We start from the raw sequence: 23955 nt of genomic DNA, 5'->3' as shown, positions 1-23955 counted from the left end.
TTGCTATTGACTTGTTTCTATTCATCCGACTTTACTCTTTGGTTTCACCGATTTTTTCTTTATATAAAAACATTTTAAGTTTTTTACCAATCGTTTATTTTTTTTTTTTACTTCGATATTTTTACTGCTCGGAGACCTGATATACTCCTTTGCCGAGCGGGTTTGTAACACATTGCTGGTTTCTACTTAATAATCCCCTTTAATCTATCATGGTACAAGTCTATGAATCTGTTGCAGTAATTACTTTTTTTCAAGCCATCCATCAAAAATACCATTTCAAAGAAATGACTTGGCAAGCTGGATTATAAAAAGAAGACGAAATAATTGTTGTAAGTCTATCGCTTTATTGTTTGACGCGGTTCGATATTTTAATTCGTGTCATAGAAACGAATTTATTCTATAAAAAAGTAACAAATCAAGCCGGAGGGTTTAAATAGACACAATTTACTGGCCTCTGAATACTACTTTTAAAATCTTTTTTGGGATGCTCATGAGGTAGATTTCCCCCTTAAATATCGGGGCTCAAGTGTGTTTACCGTTTACCCTCTCAGTCAACTCCTCCATGATAAATATCTACTATTTCAAATTGCATATTGGTACTGTGTTGCAGTTTAAGCTACTCAGCACTCATACTTCTACATATTAATTGTACATCCTATGTAGTCATTATGAAATGCTTCTTGGACTTTTCAAATTTTGGTATTTCTTGTATAGCAATAGCCTGGTCTCCTCATCACCATGGAATACTTGCATCTGGGGGAGGAACAGCAGATAGATACATTCGATTCTGGAACACCCTTACTGGACAGCCCATGCAGAGTGTGGATACTGGATCTCAAGTGTGCAATCTGGCCTGGTCAAAACATGCTTCAGAATTGGCAAGTTCTTTCTTTTCTATTTATTCTTTCCTTTAATTCTTAATTTCTAATCTTTTCTATTCTAATTTCTTTATTCTTTCTTTTCTATTTGTTTACTTCGAAAGTAAATTTATTCCTGTTTAAAATGGTTTGTTATAGAAAAGAGAGCAATGGCTTAGGTCTGATTTGTCCACTGAGGTAGGGGAGAGACTGAAAATAAATAGCATAGCAACAATAAAGCATAAAAAGCAGCAACATCAAACTTGGGTATAGCTCTTTGGATGGAGAATTTAACCCTGCTAACCGATCTTGTCTTCATCATACATTGTTAAAGACTATGATGGCGTAAAATAAATTAAAAAAGGAATAGTATAATTAGCAACAAAAGAATAACGGATTGTAAATGATAGATAGCATAGTCTGGCTGTACATGTAATCAAAGAAGATTCATATTTTTTTACGAATTAATAAAGCTTGATAAAACAAGTTTACTGTAGCTATAATCAATCTTGGGAGACAAGTTCTGTCTGCCTCTGGTCCCACTGTAGTACCCTACCCTTCTTTATTATTATGCAAAGCAAATCGGATTTCAAGGACTAAAAGTACAGACACTTTGGTAATTTTTGGTAAATTTATTCGAGGAAGCAAGACACCTTATTAATTCGTCTACAGAGGTTTAGGCTTCAAATAGTCCTTCCGCGATTTTTTTTTGTATCTATTTGGTTATAAGCAAAACCAGTTTGGATTTTCGGGTGTTTTATTTAAAAATTTCCTTTAAAAGCATTTGTTCTGAAAACGGTATTCTTGAACGCCAGGTTCGCCAATCCACGAAAATGTGGGGGGGGATATATTTTTCAAAGTCAAGCAGAGGAAATTTGTTGTTTTTTCAATTGAAATACACAAAAAAGGGTATTTTTCAGTAAAAATATCCAAAAACGATATTTCTCAAAATCTATGGGAGATATGGGGGGGGGGGGGTAATCTAGGGGTTCAATTGCACCACCCCTTATCATTTGGCTTCCCCATCTATGTGATTAAAAAGGTCGGCAGTTTTAATCTTATTCTTTTCTTACAGTTGAACGAACTTGTTTTTTTTATTGTTTAATTTGGTTTTTCAATCATATTCAGGATTATCTTCAAAATTTGCCCTTTTAAATCGGAAACACCTCTCATGAAAAATTGTGACCTCCTGTCTAATAACAGAATATATTCAAATGGAAAATCTTCCCCAGGAAGACGGGAACTGTCGCTCCGTAGCAGACTTAATCCAAATATTTTCTTCAGAACGAAGAGAGGCTAGGGACGAATCCCTCATCCTCCTTTTGTCTTTATCTGAAAGGATTGTAACCGACAGTTAAAAAATTCGGGCCTGAAAATGCGTTTTCTGAGGCTTCAAGTAGCCCCTTCCTCATCCTAAAAAGATTTACTGATCTCTACCTTTAATGGCTCATTACTTACTATTGTATATAAGTTAATGAAACTTCCAATGGATTCTCTCAGCCCTCAAAGGGGTCCAGGAAGCTTAAAAATGACTGACTAATAACCCTTTATTTTGTGAGCTACAGGTCTCTTTAGGAATGAATGCACAACTGAGCGTCATTATGTCTCTGAAAGTCAGAGGCTCTACACATTGCTTTTCGATAGTTATAAATCGATTGCCTATCTCAGAATTTCGACTCTTTATCGTTTTGGCCCTTTTCTGATTTTTTTTTTTGCCAAAAAATGGCAGAAATCATCCGTTCGTTGCTGCACAATCCCTTTTGTTAGTTAACTAAACAGAGATAGTTAACACTAGAAGTTTAACTTACGCTCCAGTGAGCCCTTTTACGACTGCTAGTTTGGCACTATCTCCCCTGTAAGAAAACACCAACAATCAAGCCGGTGCAAGTTGCTCTTTACTTAAAGTTCTTTACCACGGACTTCTTGGCTCAATTAATGGTACAAACTTTTCAATTCGAGTTTTGAGAGGATACGAATATCTAATTGAGCAGTGACTGCTATTTTTGGACAAGCTGGACTGAAAATATTACTCTAAAAGTTTTCAAGAGAAAGACGAAGAGATATATGTTTTGGAACTTGGATATGGCAAAAGAGAAACTGTATAAGTTTTTTTTAGCAAGACAATCCATAAATCCTCCCCCCTCCATAGTTAAAGAAACGTTTCTTATTTTGCGAATATTTTATGCGCCTCCAGGCTCTCTATTCCATCCTTGATCCTTCCCTAAATGGTGTCCCTCCACCACCAGCCTCTATATGGTCAATACAGAAGTTGATTTTTGTATAAGAACATCTTTTTTCTTCGGCTTGTTAAAATTTGTCAAGGGTGCATTTGGGGAATTTGAATTTGAAAGAAGCTCGTGCGACGCGGACATGGCCATTGAGATTATTTCCATCGTCATCAATTATTACCTCCTTTGTCCCCATCTAAAACGTCCTCGACTTTAAATACACCCAAATTGAGTCGTTTTATTGTAAGTAGATATTCGCCATGATAAAACTTTTGATACTGTCAATTAAATCACCATATGTCTATCTTGATCATTCGACATGGTTAATTCTCAACCATATGCTAAAAACTTGCACCTGTTGTTGGAAGCTGGTTGTACAGTAGCTAAAAAAGATTAAATTTTGCATCAGTTTAATTTGTTTTTTTTATTATGTGGGATGTTAATTGTGCCTATTATTCAACCAAAAATATAATAATGGTGATAATTATGTTAGTCACCGGGATTCCCTTAAAACTCTGATGAATTGCTCTTTTTTGTGTGTGTTCTAAAGATTGTTTTAACTTAGGAGAGCAGACAAATTAAAGAAAAGATTGAAGCTATAAACTAAACTTTTGTTTACCTGGTTTGGCTCCTACTACTGGTTTACTTGGCAAAGACGATGGTTTTTCCGACGACTAACTTTGTGTGAGCCTAAGGATTTAGGACCAAAGAAACAAACTTACGTACACAAACCTACGATATACAACATGTAATTTGGCATACAATCTGATCTTAAAAACTTGACTGGAACTTACAATCCTAATAAGGGGGGAATTAATGCCATGTTTGCCTCTCACTCAATTGGACTATCTGTCTTGGCTTTTTCTGCAATTAGCCTTGACTTGATGCCCAAAATATTCCATTTTAATTCAAAAATCAACGAAAAAAAAAAAAAAACAACAAAAAAAGGTTCCAAATTAGTACCTTTTCCAGAACGTTAGATGTTAACACTTAGAGTGTAACAAAGGTGAACAGAGGATAATCGGAATCGTAAACTTCCCGATTCCAAAATCGGGAGGTTTGTTTGTTCGATCCTGATTTTGACTTAGATTACTTGTTCAGGTCGATAATCAGTGATCAAACCGGTTATAAAAAAACAGCGAGGGTGTTAATCTTTGGTTATAGGAGGATTCACCCAAGTAGAGTTCGGGTTTTAGTGTATCAAGTCGAGAATAAGCTTGAGAGTCAGTGTCGGTGAAAATAGAAAGGGTACGACCCAATGCATTGTGGATCCAACCTTTCGCCCACCATAGTCTTCCCCTTGAACTAGATTAGAATAAAGCATTCTTAAGGATTAATCAAGATCTATCCTGTCTATTGAGGAACGGTAAGAATAAGTAGCCGTAATATTAAAGGAGAAGTTTTAGGTATCTTGAGGGCTTCTTCTTGGGGGGTAGGATGGGGGTAATTGCCCCCTCTGGGTACGTTCTTAAACTCTTAATCGATATTTAGACATTTGCCTGGAACGCACTTTATTTTACCGTGGAAATTTTGCTGGTTGCGGCATTCATTTATGACCATGCACTAAAAAGTGTCTAGAATTTGAAACTGTCGATCTTGAGCTGATTGACTTAAACTGTTGTTATAACTTAACATATTAACGGATTTAATCCACTTGTTTGTTGGCAAAGACGAATTCGTCAAAAGACGAATTCCCGATTCTCCTCCGGTGTATCAAACACTATTGGACCCGGAAGAAAATATAAACTTGGTCTGTTACCTTGAGTTAATTTGGGTAGACCCATATTTCTTTTTTTTTTGCCCTGGAAACCCACCCTAACTGGACAAATACAGAGGATTTTATTTCGTGGGTTCAAGCACTGGCCTTTATATCCCCCGTCTGGAGTGCTCTGCTCCCGCAAACGATAATTTGAATAAAAAAGATATATATATATATATATATATATATATATATATATATATATATATATATATATATATATATGTAATATATATATGTAATATATATATATATATATATATATATATATATATATATATATATATATATATATATATATATATATATATATATATATATGTATACACAAGTGGAGGGGGGTCACGGGACGGAAGGCTTCCTACCTGCACACAGTGCGTGGAGAATCTGAGGACTACCCTACAGAATAAGGACTGCTTCAAAATCATTTACAATTTTCCGAAGACACATTTGGTATGTTCATGATTGGGTGTGTAATAACTGTCCTTTTGATTGAATAATTATTCCTAATGGTTTAGATTTTAATCATCTGAACTGACTATCGGCTAAAATCAGAACGTACCCGAGTAATTACAATGTATTGAACATGAAGTACTCAAGTTATACCAAGCCCATCTTAAAACGCTGGTAGCAGAGTTAATCTAAAATTCATGTTTAATGGAATCGGCAAGTGTTGCTCTATAATTACAGGCAACGAGAAAAAAAAATGTCACAAAATTACTTAATTTTGGCTCATCCCTTGTCTGAATATCAAATTCACAGTTTCACAAAAGCCAAGATTAGTTATCTCTCGAGGTTCCCTGGAGGTCCACCTGATCAGTATGATTAAAGCTCATATAGTTCGGCCGTTCAAAACCTAAACAGTATCGACAAATAAGTCCTGAGCAATTGTTATTTAGAATTGCAGTTTTACATTGAAACTGATAGCAAAGAACATGTATGAAAAAAAGACGAATAAAAATGAGGATGTGTAGGGATCCCGTAGTATCGCCAGTTTGTATCACGATCCAAAGGAGTTAAACTTGAGAGTAGCATGACTTATGCCTCGGTTATGAAGGCTAGACCGGATACACAACTGGAAACCGGATAGAGGCTTGGATGCGTAGGCAGAGGGATCAGTGGCATGGTTGGATGTAGATATAAGTCCACGGTCCACTCTTACGCCAGACAGTGTGTAAACCAGTTATAATAACTAGACCATCGTTTTGATGAGGTGTCGGTCAAGGCCGTATCCGGGGGGATTAGGGGACTCGAACCCCCCACCCCCGAAATGTTTGTCTGAGTTGTAAAAACGCAACAAAAATGAATATAAACAATTTTTTTATGCGTTTTTTGAAGTTTTTTTTTATAACCCCTTCCCCAAAACACTAGGATACGGCCCTGATGTTGGCCTATTTAGGGGAACGGGGGAGGGGAGGGAACTAAACGGAAGCTTTTATCACTATGTGCTAGAGAAGTACACTATAATATGTGTTGAAGCCTTAAACCCCCTTACGGGTAAATACCTAATTTTGTGCACAGTAGTTTACTTGGGGACAGACCCTGGAGGCACATGAGACATGATACAATGTGGTGTACTCCTATGATTATAATATTCAAACCCATTGTATATTGAAAATTCCATTTTTAAGAAGGTTCAACTTGTTTCAACTCCAAGTAAAATACAGCGGCGACAATTGGGGAAAGGTATATGACCCCCCCCAGGTTTTAGAATTAAAAACGACATGTTTGTCCTAATGGATTTTGAAAAACATATTTTGCCCGTTCCCCTAAATTGTGTGGATTGACGCCAATGTTTATAGATTAAGTTTTGTCAGTGTTTCGTGAAAAAGTAGCCACGCAAGCAGGGAGGCCATACCCCTTCCTCCTAAGCATCACAAGCTCTTATTTCTGTATATTTCAAATAATATGCCTTTTTGCACTTTTTTTAAATCCCCTCCCCTGTATCTTGAACAAAATCTGTGTATGTCCCTTTCTAATATGTACTGTAATTAAATATGAAAACATTGGAGTTTTGAATAAGGGAACTAAATAATTTGGTCTTTAGCGAATAACAATAAAAAGACGGGTATTATCTCCCCAAGTCAAGGGGTTAAAGAGGTGAAATTCAGCACAGTATGTCATTTAAAAACTGTAAAGTATCGTAACTACCCGTTTATATTTCCATTTCAGTCAATTTCTGAGATAATTAGCTATTGCAACAACATCGCCACTTGCCACAATCAATTTTTTTCTTGGTGGAGAGGAGCCACAAAAACCTGTAGAAGGTGTATTTGTAGGCTATTACTTTCAATCTTACCATAGAATCCTTTGGGCAAACCTCGAGGATAGTGGCGTTGGGATCTGCTTTCAAATTAGCCCTTGAACAAGTTTCTACCTCAATAGTTATTGACAAAAAATGAAAAAAAAATAAAGGTCACATTGAGGGGGGGAGGGCGTTACAAAAAAAACTTTAAAAGCGCATCAAAACTCGTTTATATGCATTTTGTTATGTTTTTGCGAGTGGGACAAATATTTCGGGGGGAGGTCAAACCCCTCCCCCTGGATACGGTCTTCCATGAGTCTGGTTCATATGAACATTTTTATCAAGACTGTTAGTTGAGCTCATGGAGTAGTAAGAATAACGTATTCGGTGTTTTATTCAGCAAGTAGACAAAAAAGTGAAAATAATAGCAATTCAGATATAACGTGGGAAAGGGTAACATCATCTGATAACACCAGATTATTGATAAAATCAACACTTCCTATAAGTCTACTTACAAGATTCAGTCATCGGTCAACCCTTACTAGAACCAGTGAACCTGGTGTCCGGTTCCGCCCGAAATTATGGGCGTACTAAAGGTATAATAGTCATTGATTATATTACGGGCGTCTCTTGGTTGCGGTTTCTGTGATGATGGATGGGGTACAGAACAATTGTGGGCGGTAAGATGTACGCTATGCCTAATTTGGTACAACTTTTGCATTTGTCGGGTGACTTGGAAACTATCTGAATTCTGATTTTCAAGTGAAAGATAATTAGGTCTCGTATATTCCATCTCCCACCCTGTAATTGGTAGAAGAGTCAGTGATTTCGTGATTTTATTATATGAAAAAGTGCAAGGGACTGCATGCTGTCTGCTGTCGGTGTATGTAAATTTAAATGCCTTAGATCTTTCTGTTGGTGTCTCTGAGCCAACACTTAATTTCCAAGCCTCCATGCCTTTGGTGTGTGTGAACTAACCTAATGTGTAGCTAAGGATCCCAACCGGTTTGAGCTCCACTGCCAGTTTCGCAGACCTAAGGGTATTAGCACTGTCATTCCCAAACCCTTGGCTAAACCCTTTCTAGAAATAGGCCAAAAAGTAATAATTGAAGTATTTCCTCTTGAAGATTTTAAATCAAGCCTAATAGACTGCTGAACTGGAAACAAACTCTGGGTAGGGGGGTTTTAATGGTTTAAAGAATCAGTATGCCAAATTTTGTAATGCTTCATTACAACTGACAAGTTTATTTGTCATTAGACAAAGTGTTTGTGTTTTATCTGTCATTAGAATAGTTGGCCTCATTTTATTTTCCTCTTATTAGATCAAGGGCCACCGTGTCTGCCTACCAACACAGAACTTCACTCAACAAAATTGTTATAGTTTTTCTGTCAATGCAAAAAACAGAATCATTTATATATGTAACCTTTTTCTCCCTGACTCCAATCCCCCCTCCTCAGGGTGGAAAAATTTCCAGTACTGCAAACCATGCCGACAAATAGCATGATTTTGACGTTCCAAGAAAAAAAAAGACAATAGAAGATTGTATCTATGGAAAATTGTGAACATAGAAGGTTTGACCAGTGCTCTGGAAGATAGCACCTACGAGAGGTTGCAGTTTTAATACATTGGCTCCATACTCTATAAAAAGAAAAGAAAAGGTTCCACGCCATTGAGAGGACAACTATAGGACAGCTAATTTTTCAACTCCCAACTAGGTTTTCAGTCATTGGGAAGCGGTGGATTTCCGGAAACATAATATTTTTTGCGTCGACGATGCCAGACGCAACCAAGGTTGCGTCTAGAGACGATAAGTATCTAAGATATTATGCATGTACAGGTCACCCTTGGGTAGGTCCATTCTTCTGTTGACATAATTTCCCATGGGAAAATTTTTCGATACATAAGTACGATGTTTCTTATAAGCAATTATCCCTTTGTGCAAACTTTCGTGGGTCCATCTTGCTTGCATTCAGTATTTTATGATGTTATCATCTTCTGTGGGTATAAAGAGGCTGTGTGAACAAATATCCTGGAACCGTAAAAATCTTGCTCCTCGTTTGAATGATAGGTGACAATATGAAATTGTTGTTGGGAGGAGTGGCAAAATCTAGCCTAAAGAAAAAGCATGTCATACAAAAATCATTACAGGTTTTGCAATGACATAGAAAAATAATAAAATTGTTCATACTGACAGATAAAAACAATGACACTTTTATCGATGACAGACAAAAATCGATAACAGCTATTCTGGTTATAGAAAAAACAGCAGTACCTTTTTGATGACAGAGTAGCATGATGACACTTTTGGCAGTGACGTGGCCAAATGCAATAGAACCTTAAACCGTTCATTTAATATACCTAAGAAACATACAATGGTGGTTAACAACGTCAGTAAGGCCATGTTGACAATCGTAATGCCGACTGCTGGCAAGTACAAAGAGGGGGAAAGCTATGGACCTGCCTCACCTACATCTCCTAATTTTTCTCATAATTTGCATAGATCTTTTATTCGACGAATGTCCCTTTCCCAATCTCTGGAGTGCATTTCTGCTTTCTTGCAAAAGTATCACTCCTTTCAATCATGCATGTTCATCGGTAACGTGTGCTTGAGGAATCTAGATACATTATGTTTAAGACTAGTATCAACATAATCTGACACGAGGTGTTAAAAAATGATTAATTTTTTTATCTCTCATTTCTCATGTATTCTACAGCAGGCATGTCAGTTGGCGGGGAGAGGGGGCAGGGTAATTTCCCCCTAGTTCCACCTAACTAGGTTCTGAAAAATACGAAGAATCGAAAAAAAGCTATCAGGTTGTAAGGCCCTCGATTTAAACAAATTCCCTCCTCCCTTCGTGGATTGAACCCCTGTCTGCAGACGTTTTATCAACATGTTTTCCGACAACAAATTTCCCAGGTAGTCAACTCTTCTAGAATTAAAACTAATGGATCTTCTTGCCTTTTTTTGCTACTACTGAGAACGCAACTAAAATCAAAATTATTTACTTCCTGTTATAATGTCTCGTTTCTTGCGGTAAACCAAACAAATTTGTGGTTTTTAATGTTCTCAGGCTTGCTTTGCGGTTCATGTATTTTCTAGACAAACTCTTGTAAAATACAATTTTCTACCGTCTTCAATATTCTTGTTCTGTTTCTCTTAAGGCAGAAATTATCAAACAATTTTCAAGGCTTCACTTATTCATTGGGTTTAAAAATATCTTTGGCGTTGTGTGAACAAAAAAGACTAAAATTGATACTGAATAAATTTCCTGAATAGGGTTGCTTTTATAATTTGGTCTTTTCGAAAATGAATAACCAAACTCAAATCAAATTGTGAAAATTTTAGTTGTGTAAAATAAGTAACAACTATAAAAAATCTGGGGATAAGAAATTGTCTCTTTTCCTATATTTTTAAACAAATTGTCGTCTGGCAAATTGAGCAATCAATGTTAACTATGCAGAAAGATTCGTTTTTTTCTTGCTGACTTCAAAAAGGATTTTGGCATGAATCAAATCATTATTAGTCTTTTTTTTCTCCTTGTATTTTATTCATTGTGAAAGTGAGATGTAAATCTTTTGCCCAAAATCAAAAGATGTTCAATGCAAAAAGCTCGTTCGAGCCATGAGTCACTTGGTTACATGTTTATTGATTTTTATGCGGAAATTGATGTTTAAGTATTGTGTTCGGAATCGAAAGATCAAAATTGAAATTGGGCAGACATTTATGCGTCATCATAGAATGCGCCTACTTGGAGCAAATTTGTCGCTCAAATCGTCGAAGGTTAAGTCAATGGCGTCAGTTCATGGACATTTAGAAGATTTTTTTTTTTTTGGGGGGGGGGGGGTAAAATTTCTGAATCTAGAAAAAGGTGACAAGTTTTTTATAATGAAAATGCCAAAAAGCTATTCTTCAATGAAAATACCCAAAATGGTACCCTATCTTTCAAAATACTCCGGGAGGGGGGGTTGAAATACTTCCTCAAACTGATACCACTGGGCAAAGCTCGCCACTGGGCTAACGTTGTGCTTGGCCAGTAAAATAGGAAAAAGCAGAAAATTCGAAAGAGAAAAAGGAAGCGATATTTTTGTATATATTACCAGCAAGGTCATACCCAGGATATTTGTTCGGGATGGGGGGGGGGGGGGGCTTCACAAAAAAGCTTTAAAACGCATAATAAATTTGTTTTTCTTTTTTGCTTCGCTTTTACGAGTCGGACATAAATTTATGTGGGGGGGGGGGTCAAAACCGTTAATCCCCCTGGATACGGTCTTGATTACCAAATACACTTTGCGTCAAGCAACTTTCTTTGATCAATAGGCTTGGAAGCTCGAAAAACGTTTCGTGATATTGGGAGGGGTGCTTTGATAAGGGTTTCTATTTAGAAACCCTTATTGACACAATTAAGAATTCAGCTCCGGCCCCCGTGGTCATTGGTGGGTGTATCTGTTTCTTTGAAAAGGAACCACACCTTTCGAAAATGCACCATTACTCAGACTCGAAAAACTCTTTTCAGAGACTAAGCTTTGAAGTTTGGGTATGCGTATATTTTTAAGACTGACGAGCATTGTAGCATTTGTTATTTCCAAATGTTACTTCAATGTCTTTAAACTAAGAATCATTATAATCATGTTTGACGACAAAAGAATATGCAATGACGCGGTGTTGTTAATCAATTTTTGAGACGAAGAGCTAGCCATAAAATTTCATCTTCAAAAGACGAGCAGAGCTAATAGCAGTCTGTTCTCGCGTCTTAATAGAAATTTGTGACTAATAACAATTGTTAGTGAAATTATATAACAACTTGTAACATTGGAAAAAAAAGGCTGACAGATTTTGAGTCCGAAATAAAAACAGAAACAAAAAAACAGCTCGAAACTGAAATGAAATGAACTAACCATGGACAACTTCAGGGCTTTACAGTTAGTTTTGCATTTGAATGCAATGCATAACTGAAGTTTGATCCTATTAAATACCTAATAGTATGTCTCCATGAAATTGTTATTAACGATTCGACGGCGAAAACAGGCCTTATATCAATATCTGGAGTGTATAACTTAAAAGTAAGCAATCTTACATCGTGTGTTTTTACAGCTGAATTGTCTATATGAAGTTACATTTTGATCAATGAAAATATATAACTTTCATCTTATAGGTATCAACTCATGGTTATTCCCAGAATCAGATTCTTGTGTGGAAGTATCCTAGTTTATCGGTTGTGGCTAAGTTGACGGGACACTCCTACCGTGTCCTGTACCTGGCTGTGTCACCGGATGGTGAATCAATAGTCACTGGTGCTGGTGATGAAACACTCCGATTTTGGAATGTCTTCAGCAAAGCTCAAAACCAAAAAGTAAGTCCAGTATTGATAAGCCACACATACATGAAACGTAAGCCTGTTTAAGATGTTTAAGATACTTAATCTGCATATACACAGAGGACATTACTGATGATAAATAATAATGATGATGATAATGATAATGAAAGAGGGGAAGAAAGGAGAGACATCAGTGCATTCCTTGTGTAAAGCTGATTGTAAAACGGGGGACTGTAATTCTCCTAAATGGAGTTTTTGCCTATGATGATTCCAGTAGTGCAGTTTCTGTATCAATCTGACACTATTTGTGTAGGGTTTCAGCAAGAACGTACCCAGGATTTTTTTGAGGAGGGGGTGTTACAAAACAAACCTAAAAAAACGCATCAAAAATTTGTTTATATTCATTTTGTTACGTTTTTACGAGTCGGACAAATTTTTTTTTTTTGGGGGGGAGGGAAACCCCTAACCCCCTCCCCCTGGATACGGTCTTGGGTCACAGATTATCTTTTGAAAATTCCATAAAATTATTCTTGCAACAAAGTTTTATCTTTAAGATTCATCGAAAATTTATTACCGTTCGTTAATCGGAGTCAAATGGCGTTTCTTACTCACTTGAATTTTTTTTCAAAATGCACTTTTTAGTTTTCAGTTACTTTGAGCTATAGTTCGTTTTGTACAAGGTTGCTCCGGGGAGGGGGGCAACCATTATAATTTAGACAACGAATAATATGAGCTTTACACGCATAAGCGTAGATTTTGAACCTAAATTGAAGAGCTCTGCAAAAACCTGATACGCCACATGATTATAAACAAGGAAAATTTTTAAGGGCTTTATTGGGATACAAAATCAAAAGAGCGATTACGCCATAATAAAAGCTTACCGAATATGAGGTTTTTGTATCATTTGCTAGCTTTAAGTGAACTAGATTAACTTCCTTTTTCTTTCCTTCTTTCACTTCCTGTCTTTTTCTATTATATATACTGTTGGAAAGCTTGGAACCTGGTTTTTAATACTACTACTACTAATAACTCACTGCAGCACCAAGCCGCCTGAGGCCAACACAGCTACGCACGCTCCTCTTCCAACCTAATCTATTTAAAGCCTACCTCTTTACACCCTCCTAGGAAGTTCCCATTTCCTTTAAATCTTTATTTATGACATCCTCCCAACCCAGACAAGGACCACCTGCTGTCCGTGTAGCCCCAGACGGTTGGCCAAAAAGGTGAGACGGTTGGCCAACAAATGAATATGAGAGTCATGACGAAGTGACTGGCTTAGACTTTGATGGGAAATGCTCTCAACTATGATTTGGAATGTGAAAATGTTTAATATCTTAATCAGAGTGCCCTTGGAACTATAACATAACCTAGTTTGAATTGTTTTCTAGTAGACTTACCGAATTCTTGTTGGGCAAGACGATTTCGATGGGTAAGAACCAAATTGGATTTTGCAATCTTCCTTCCATTTTAGTTCAACTTTCAAGTTATCAAAAAACCGTGCTCATACAAATACTTGAACCGTGTAAAAACATTGTGGGTCAGATTTGCCTCTTGGGCTGCAGTTTGGGTAGTCCTTTTACAGAATTCTGTATTTTTAATTGCAATGGAAATTCAATCAGGAAGGTCGCCAAGATAACTATTATTGGAGTCTTAGGTAGACAATCCAAATTACCTGCAGACTTAATAACGTAGTAATGAGCACTTCTTCGATTAATTCTATTTGTGTTCGTGTTTTTTCTCTTGTTTTTTTTTTCACTGTATGTGACTGAAAAAATTAAGCTGTGTTTTGGTGAATGGTTTATGAATATTCATTAATGTTTTGGAAGACTCCGTTTGCATTTTTAATAACTTGTGGTTTTATGTTTATCTCTTAATTTTTAATTATATTTTGGATTGATACTTATACAAAACTTACACAGGCTACTGCTAGCCCGGGATTCTTCAGGCTACCCCGGCTAGACGTGTCTAGGACTTTTGCTTATTCTTCCGAACAAGTTTCATCCCTATCTCTCCACTCTTGGCGTTTTCCAAAATTTTCCGTTTCCCCCTCCAACTCCCCCCAAAATCACCGGATACGGCCAGAATTTAAAATAATAGCTCTGAGACACGACGTCCTTCTAAATATCAAATGTCATTAAGATCTGATCACCCATTCGTAAGTTAAAAATACCTCTTTTTTGTTCTCTCCCTCCAGCCCCCAGATGGTCGAATTGGAGAAATGACTATTATCAAGTAAATTTGTTCAGGTCCGGGATTCTCCGGGCAGTCCCAACTTATGTTTCGTGTAACATAAGCTGCCTGCTCCTTGTAACAGTGTATTGGATAAAGCTGCGTCTGGAAACTTTCGGAATGAGGGTTCAATCCCACCTGTTGCAAGGAACTCGTTTAGCATAAAGTGATTTATAAATTTTAGTATGCCAAAGGATGTCCTTGTCGGCCAACCGTGTAGGGCCAAACGAAAAGCTGGTCGTCCCAAAATGAAGTGATAGGATATCGTAAGGAAAGATCTAAAGGAAATGGGAACTTCTTGGGAGGGTGTAAAGAGGGAGGTTTTGAATAGGTTGGGATAGAGGAGGAGTGTGTGTAGCTGGGTTGGCATCAGGCGGATTAGTGCTGCAGTGAGTTGTTAGTAGAAATAGTAGTTAAGGTCCCCCTGCTTGAGGTGTCAGTTCATACATTTTGAAAATAAATGGTGCTGAAATGGGCAAGTTATTCAAAAAACATGGATTAATCAATAATTTACCGAACATCTTAATCTTCTTGACCTTGCAGCAGAATCAGGCTATTTCTGCCTCACCTGGCATCTTAAATTCAGATGTTACGTTGGGATTTGTAAAACCATAAACTCATATATTTATTCACCGAACATGGAAAACATTCATAACTTTAAGCCAGTAGGCTTGCCGTTAACCATTGTTTCTTTTTAAGAAAAAGGGTCTTTTGGCCTCTTTTTTGAGATAAAGTGTCATTTTCTGAGGCGTGTTGCTTACTTGGAACTGCTCTATTAAAGACTCGCTATTTTAATTAATGGTAATTAGTTTAACATCCTACAATTCAAACAAGGGGTCACATTCTGTGGCCCGTTTATTGGCCAAATCAAATAATTTAACTATCCAATTCCTTTTATATTTTTCAGCATTAATGGACTTAATTGACTTAACCCTTGTGGTCTCCTGTCTAATTAATGTATACATACAATTTAAATGTTGAAGGAGTTGGCCCGTGGCTCTATCCTAAGAAACCCTGTAATTCCGTTAGAGTAGGGAATCCGAAATACTGATTCTGAACTTTGCTGTGTCTTGACTCTGAGCTCATGCGTCTTTCAAAATCTTAGAATTTCATCGTTTACCATTTTTTGTGGTTTCTGTATCAAACCTGTTCTCCACTCGAAATGAATTCTTGTGCATCTGTTTAGACAGACATATTTTAATTAAAGATTTTAGGCGTTTCAACATATTCAAAGCTAAATATGTTGAACTTGAACTCGTCTTGCCAAATCGAAATTCTGATATTTTTGAATTAATCGAGATGCCACCCGTTTTTCACTATAGCTCAGTCAATCCTCACTTCCGCGGTCTTGGTTATTTCTATGATATTTTCCTGATGTCTTCTGTTCACTGCTAATATCGGTTTTATAGTTTAAGACACATGTAAACTATTGATAAGAGGAGATTCAACCTGTGAATCAACAGATGTAAACATAACTCGGGTAGCGTTAAAAAATAAAGGCCTTTTAAGATATTCCTATCTTTTCTTTTGTTAGTGATCCGGATCAATGCACCCACTACTATCCTTAAAATTCCCCCCCCCCCCCTGTAGCTTAGGTTTCCTTTGCAGTTATATTTTAAGGACAAATAAATGAATTCCTTGTAAATATCACTGGAACAATTTCGTTAAATCGATGATGATTTCTAAGTTTTTTTTTCAGGGTTAGCCCAAATACGAAAACCATCCATATGTATCAAGTATTGATACTCATTGTTTGGGACATGGATCAGTGTTATGACTGTAAGCTCAGTTAAGAGTCGACCTAGCTCTAAATGTATAGGGGAGACTGGGGTAATGGCGTTCACCTAAGGTAAAATGAGAATAAAAAATAGCATAAACCTAAAATTCAAACGAAATAATGTTAAATCGCTGACATGGTATATTTTACCTATTGTATACTCAAATTGAGCCTTAGACAAGCTTACCTATTGGTATTATGAATGATTTTGCAAAATCAGCTTTGACCGGTATTACCCCCTATCATAGGGTAATGGCAGTCGCTAATGTCATGTTCTACTAAATGGCGGTAAATTAAGAAATATGAGAAATTTCAAAGACACAAACATGTTAAACTTAAATCGTTATATTTTTATTGTTACATAATTCCGTACTTAGGAAATTACAAAAATATAATTGAAAGCGTGGACATAATTAGAAGCCAAACACTTGAAAAAACATCTTTCCATACAAAAAATGGCTTACAAAATTTAAGCGCACTCATGAGCTTTAAGAACTTTAAGTCAATTTCACTTTCTGGAGCACATGTCACATAAACACGCGTCAGGACTGTCCCATCCAGAACATTCTTGATGTGCCCATAATGCACAAGAGGTGGACCGATACCATACCTCTCTATCTTTCTATGCGTCTTCGCAATAGAAATAAATTTCTTTACCCTTTTTCTCAAATAAAGCTCACTTTTTTATTCGTCTTCACAAACGTTTTCCTCATCAATCGATTCGCTCTCTTTTTTCTTAAAGCAGGATTTTCATCGCTGTTGAAGTCAAGATCTGAGAATGTTGCATTTGTCTCGCTCCTTTTCTTGGTTCATCAGCCCAACTACTGCATCCAGGTAGAGGAGAAATCTCTTGCACAGACACATCAATTTCTGTGTTAGGCTGAATATAAACTTTTTCAAGTTAGGCCGAGGATTCTAAGTTTTGTTCAGTCATGACTTCGTATTGGTCTACTTTTGTGATGACTTCATTTGAATTAGCTTTCAAGTAATCTTCCACACAATCAGGCGTTAACTCTTGATTCTTCTGGAGGATGTCCTCTACCAAAAAATGCTCATCTTTGAAAACTCCTTGATTAAGAGGATGGATCCCAGTGTTTTTGAACCCGCTTGTTGCTTTTGCAATCGTAGCAACTGGTAAATAGGACTTATTGAATAGCTCTGCTACATCGTAAGGGGTAAATTTTACTATTTTCATGGTTTTCATGAGCCTTCAAGGGTGAGTAAAATATTACATTCAGAGGCTGAAGCCTATGTGATGTATGGGGTGGCAGCGACACGATAACATTCCCTTTCTCCCCACAAATATCATAAGCTTCACCTGAGCAATGAGTGGAATGGTTGCCCAGAATAAAAAGCATTTTGTTGTTATTACTAGCATGAATAAACTGAGCAAAGTGTTTTAACCAAATAACGAGCAGTTCTTCATTGATCCAGCCTGTCTTAGAGCATGAGTAAACTGATCCAGGTGGTCCGTTTTTTTCTAAGAGCGGGGACATACGAGATCAAGGAAAAATGAACATTGGTCAAGCATAAAGCCCTCCCGAACTCATTGGACACACAACTGTAATGTTTTTGCTCCTTTCCCAAATTGTAATAAGACCAACACGCTTTTGGCCCCGTTCTGCCAGTATTAGACCAGGGTCCTGCACAGTACTTCCTCTTTCTTAAACCCCATGGCTCTTCCGATGCTAGTGGCTTCGGGTTTGCGCACACTAATTTTGTTTCTGTCCATGAACTCCTACATCCAATCCAGGCCAGCCATTTTTGTTTCTTGATCGAATCTATGACTTAACTGGTTTTTTCTGCATATTGAAATGCATTTTCCGTAATTTTAGTGCAGTGATGCCGTAGAAAATCTTCGATAAAGTTTTTACGTGGTCAGCTAGAGCTGCTTCGTGTGGAGGGAAGACACACTCCCTGCCTAAGCTTGGATCAGAATCAATCCCACTCTTCATTCGTTCTTGCAACGGGCTGAATGGTATTTTGAACTGATCTGCAGATTTGCGAATCGATAATCCTCTAGTAATGGCTGTTTTTGCTTTCCTTAAGTCCTCGGCAGTCCATTTATCTGTATATGTTTTCTATATTTATTTTCTCGGTCTCTGAAATATAGAAAAAAAAATATATGAAAAATATTGGCACTAATGGGGCAATGCCGGTCGCGACTGCTGTTACCCCAAGTGTGGTGACCACCATTACCCCAACCGCATGGTCATTATTTTATCGGCTAAAAATGAAAATATAAGTGCTTAAACCTTAATAAAATGCTACAAGATACAACAATATGGCTTACCTTGTTATTGCGAGATAAGTCTCGTTTCGTGAAATGTAAACAGAAAGAGATGATAGTGGATTAATCTATTGTCTGTCTTATAAGGTGAAACGTAAAAACAGTCTTTCTCGCACAACAGACAAACTAAAACTGGCAAGATGGCGAGCGCTCCACTAGCACTTCCATAAACTTTCTTGAGATGGCAGATACAATCGGTATGAATCTGCTTTATCGACTTTACGAGAAATCATGGTGACCGGCATTACCCACTGGCCGCCATTACCCCAGTCTCCCCCCTGCAGAAATACGGGGAAGGTAAACGCGAAGGGTGCATGAAAGTACATGTTGGCTGGTCCCCATCCCCCGATGCACTTCCCGGCGGTTTGGACTATGAAGTTTAGTGCTGTCTACTAAATAAAAAAACGCCCAAAATCGCCTATTTGTGTGAACACAAGAAAATTACTGAGGAAATTGTTAAAATATGGTGATAGGGGAGATTAGTGCCATCATCCTTTCTCTGCGCACTTAGTTTGAAATATCCAATAAACTACAACTTTTAGATACTTGATGTGTCAAAAGTTCTTTTCAAAATCCCTTAAGTGTGTTTCCAAGTTTTTCATCATTTTTTTTTTTGATTGGCACCTCCCCCGCATCTCTAGAGGGTGTTAAGCGTGTAAAGAATTGAAAAGAAAATCCTTTTAGTGCGCCTGATTTCAAAATATTGTTATCTTTTTGAAGTTTTTAAGATTTTTGTACCTTAAAAAAAAATCTTGTAAATGACTTGTAAAAGAAATAAAAGTTAAGCTTGAACCATCTTTTAAAGCTTCTGTTATCTAACTGATTTCGCGGTAGCTAATGTAATGAATAAGAATTAAATACATAAATCCATGTCTTCATAAAGAAAGAAGCCAGATTTGGGTTTCCGTTTGACAATAAAAAGAATAGAAATAAAAACCTTGCAGGAATAATACTTGACCTCTTCTTTTTAATTGGGAAATAAATTTATTTTATTTCCCAAGTAAGAATATTCTGCTAGATTTTTCTTTTTATAGTACGTACTTAGTTCTGTTATTACAATTTGCATCATTAAAATTCTTTCAATTGTCACTGTTAATTAAACATTTAATGGTTCTTAACGATGAATCTAAAGAAGTGTATTATTTTTATTAATGATATTTCTTTTTTTTAGGAGTCAAGGAGCATCCTAAATTTGACTACAAGTATTAGATAATCTTTTATGGACTCTCGCCCCGATTCTGGAGCCAAAATTGTGATCTTTTCATCTTTTTTTTTCTAACGATGATTTCGTTGTTGATTGTAGTAGTTTTACCTAGATTTGTTTTTTCTTTATATTACTTGTTTTGCCTTCAGTACCAAATTGAAATCGGCTCAATAATAGGAAAAGAACGTGTTTTCCACCTTCCAAACATATAAATGTAGAACAAACATACTGCTTGAATGAGGCCAATTCTGGCTTGAATGGATCGCTCCCATTTGACCCTGTTAAGTCGAACCCTGCAGTATAACCGTGTTTTTTATACCATGAATTTTTCTTTGATGAAATAAACTTGTGTGTCATGTTTTTCTATCTCGACATCGTATGATAAAACTTATTTATAATTTTTTTTGTAAAATTTGACAAAACAACGAAATGGTGGTAAAATACTTTAAAACAAACAGAAGTGTTCCAAGTAAATATTTAAGTTTAAATAATTGCGTGAGCATTGTACCAACTGGTCAAATGTGAGAGCGAAGTGGCATAATTTTGAATTGGAGTTAAAGCTAGAGAAGAGGGTTGGTGTTTGATTTTTTGCAAGTCTATCAAGTCAGTTTAAAGTTTGAGCTGGTTTTACTGCATTAATTCAACATGTTCCTTTAAAAAATTAACGTTATAGTTTTTTTTTAGATTTAGTTTTTTGTTTCGTACCAAAATCTAGTTTGAATTAATTGTTGGCAGCATGCACCCATACGCAGTAATCCTGAAAATTATATATTGAAAAATAATTCTATGAGAAGTATATGAAACTAGAAAATGCTTGAAATATATAAATTTTGAAGGGATAAGGCTCGAAGAACCCCTCCCCTTATCCATCACGAACGTGATTGGTAAGCACTATTTTGTAAAGTATTACTGACGTATGTCAAAACTTGTAGAAACTACAAAAAGGGTTGGGATGTCCAAAACCAAAAGACGCATCTGACGATTTAACCGTATAGTCGTCTAGTAGTATTTACCTCCAGTGCGTAATTGCAGAAATGTTTATAAACAATAGAAGTTGGAAGTGACCAGTATTAACTGGGCCAATAAAACCCTCAGCTTCTCTAGCTGATAGACTTACTAACAGAATCTTGTTAGCTACATTCTCGGATTCTACCATATTTTTTATTGTTTAAATCTTCAAAAACAACTGTTTCTGCGAAAAACTTATTTTCGTATTCCTGCACACAAATTTACGATTTCTGATATCCCTTTTGGTTTTTAACCATGACATCAGCCATTATGACACAACAACATGACATCAAGGTTCGCTTTGTACAAAAAAAGTATTTAATCGACATTTAAGAAATGATTTATTTTTTTATCTAATTATTTTGGTGTAATTAAGAACTGGCTATATGGCAATTGGCTTTAATGAATAATAAAGAAGCGTTTTGAAGTTCTTAATGTTTATCAATTTTATTCATAATAGCAGATTGGAGATTCCACATCTTTGGTTGCTAAATTGTTGTTAGTACATGCACTGTTTTACGTTCTGCTGAAAAAAAGTTCATTAAAAAAAATAAAGTGTACAATATGTTCATTATAGGCTAAATTTAAAACACATGCTTTGATGCGATCGAAGAAGAAAGAAAAAATAAAGACAAGCCAGTCTTTATTATGGGGAATGCCTTAATGTCGAGGACTGCCTTCTCAAGATTAAAATTCGAAAATGTTTTTGATATATGAGTATTGTCAATATTTTTCTGAGAGTTTTCCCTCCATATTTGCTTCCTAAGATATGTTCCATTTATTTTGAATCCGTTTCTTCTTTTCTTAAATGAATACTGATTTTCAGAGTCCTTTTCTGTCCGACTCCTCACTACTTTGTGAAGACTGACTCCTTTCTGGTGACTGATTTCCTTAGATATAAACAGAAAAGGGGACCCCTTAATGCATGGTGACTCTTAGCGGTTCTAACATCAATTTTTGTGTATCTTAATATATGTTACAATTTGGCATCATTGTATATATCTGGGGGAGACAGTAGAGTTTACTAACTCATTCGGGGGATGCTAAAAAGTTTATTTATAAGAAGTTCGTCATTATTTACATGTTTTCCATGTGTGCTTCTTCTGTTATTGTTTTACTATATTTATTTCGAGCCGTTTTGCTGTATTTTCTTAAACAGTACTTTTTAGAAACTGATGAATTTGTTTTCGGGACGGAGGTTTATTGTAAACTTAAAAAGTTTTACCAGCCCCTTCCCCTCCCCAATTTTCGAAGTTTGTACTCTGCCTTGGATGGGGGTGGGTATTCTCGAAATGAATCCTATCTTTTAAGAAAATATCTTGTAAAATTTTCCGTGAAAATTATCAACATAAATTATCACACTTATCAAAGTAATTTTCACTATCATTATTAATTATAAAATTATCACAATTATTATAACAAGATTTGCGTTGTTGATCAATTGGTTCACCTTCCTCGAGGAAATAGCGTGACGAAGATCTGTATATTAATACAATTTTCTGAAGCATAGTCAGTTTTGCAATAATTTATCATTGTCTTATTCCTTTCATAAGAAAAAGAAATTCAGCTGTAGAACCTTGCTGTTGATGGTTTTCTGTAAATCAAAACCTTTCTGTACAACAAAACGGCTCCAAAACAAGTGTATTTGTTGTAACTCGAGACAAATATGAAATTTATTTTAATCTCTTACAATGGCTGTGTGCATATTAAATTCTGTCTATTAATAGAAAGTATCCTATTCAACCTTGCTAATGAGTGGTTGCAAAAGTAGTATTCTGAAAACATCACCTTAGGCACATTCGCAGAGGTTTTTGGGGGAGGGGACAGACTCAATGCAAAAATATGTGAATTGCACGACAAATTTATTCAATTATAGAAAAAACTTATCTTGGGATTTCAGTGGTGGTCAAGGCCGTATCTAGGGGGAGGAAGTTTGAACACCCTCCCCGAAATGTTCGTCCGACTCTCAAAAAAGATCAAAAATGCACATAAACAACTTTTGATGCGTTTTTTTAAAGTTTTTTGTATCCTCCCCCTCCGCCCCCCAACAAATAAGCCTCCTTGAACAAAATTCTGGATACAGCCCTGATGGTAGGTGCGGATTTTCCAGACTATCTCCCCTGTACATATGCATATTCAAACGTTTGGGGAAATGACTCCTCTCCATCCTAAAAATGTGTCCCTTTATCTCCAATAGAATCAAGCGTACTGGCCCCACCTAACAAATCTTGCTGTTTCATATTCTCTATATTTTTTATGTATAAAAATTGAATTTTTGTTTATGTGTGAAAATAGTTTACAGCATATCAGTTAGAGAGAACCGAGCCATAAATATTTGAATTTCATATTTGTTTCTCCAATAGATATGTTTTAAAACTGGAAAAATGTTCCGTTATAAGGCTTCTATACCAAATAATTTATCGTTTAGAATTAGCTGAGTTTGCTGTGAATACGAGTCTCATTGGGTAGTCTAGTTATATGTTTATCGTGCTCGTGAATTGTTGTGAAGGGGCTCTTGCTTTATTGATGAAGTAATCTATAGTAATTTGTTTTTTTTTTTCTCCGAGGAGTAATTTTTAGTGTTTTTTTTTTTGTATACTGATGTAAGTTATTGGTGGATTAAACAAATTGCTGTAATTGTCTTGTTTCTTGACTAATTTCTAGACAGCCCGGGGAAAGGGGGAAGGGGTCGGCCAGAACGTGTTTTTTGCTGTTACCCCTTCTTTCGTTTATAATTAAATTAAATTTTGTTTGTAATGTTCTGGCTAAGTTTGGATCAGCGACCCACGGATCATTTTGGCATTTCATTTATAATGGTATAACCGTAACCCTTGTACACACACTCCCAGCATACAAGGACATCAATTTAAATGTTATGATACATCTAAGGGTCTGATTAGACTTTAGCTACAACAGATATGTAAGACGAAAGTACGCAAGGAACAAGTGGTTGGTTTGAAGAAAAAAAAGGAAGATTAATCAACAGAACAGATTAAAAAGGTGAAAATTTTTCCTATGTCAGTGCTTTTACAGGTAAGTTCC

General features: G+C 36.3%; 1 protein-coding gene across 5 annotated transcripts in view; it reads left to right on the top strand.

The window, feature by feature from the left end:
- Positions 1–23550, top strand: part of LOC136033101 (fizzy-related protein homolog) — a 112385-nt gene extending 88835 nt beyond the window's left edge. For all 5 annotated transcript variants that reach the window (XM_065713710.1, XM_065713713.1, XM_065713712.1 and 2 more), the window contains 3 exons: positions 715–878; positions 12244–12441; positions 19873–23550. In XM_065713710.1, coding sequence (XP_065569782.1) covers positions 715–878; positions 12244–12441; positions 19873–19914 — 404 coding nt within the window. In that variant the 3' untranslated portion in view covers positions 19915–23550. The remainder of the gene's footprint in view (positions 1–714; positions 879–12243; positions 12442–19872) is intronic.
- Positions 23551–23955: the final 405 nt, after the last annotated feature.

Source organism: Artemia franciscana, chromosome 11 (assembly GCF_032884065.1).
Source record: "Artemia franciscana chromosome 11, ASM3288406v1, whole genome shotgun sequence".
Taxonomy (NCBI): Eukaryota; Metazoa; Arthropoda; class Branchiopoda; order Anostraca; family Artemiidae; genus Artemia; species Artemia franciscana.
Note: the sequence above shows the minus strand (reverse complement) of the source record. Positions and strands in the feature narration are given on the sequence as shown.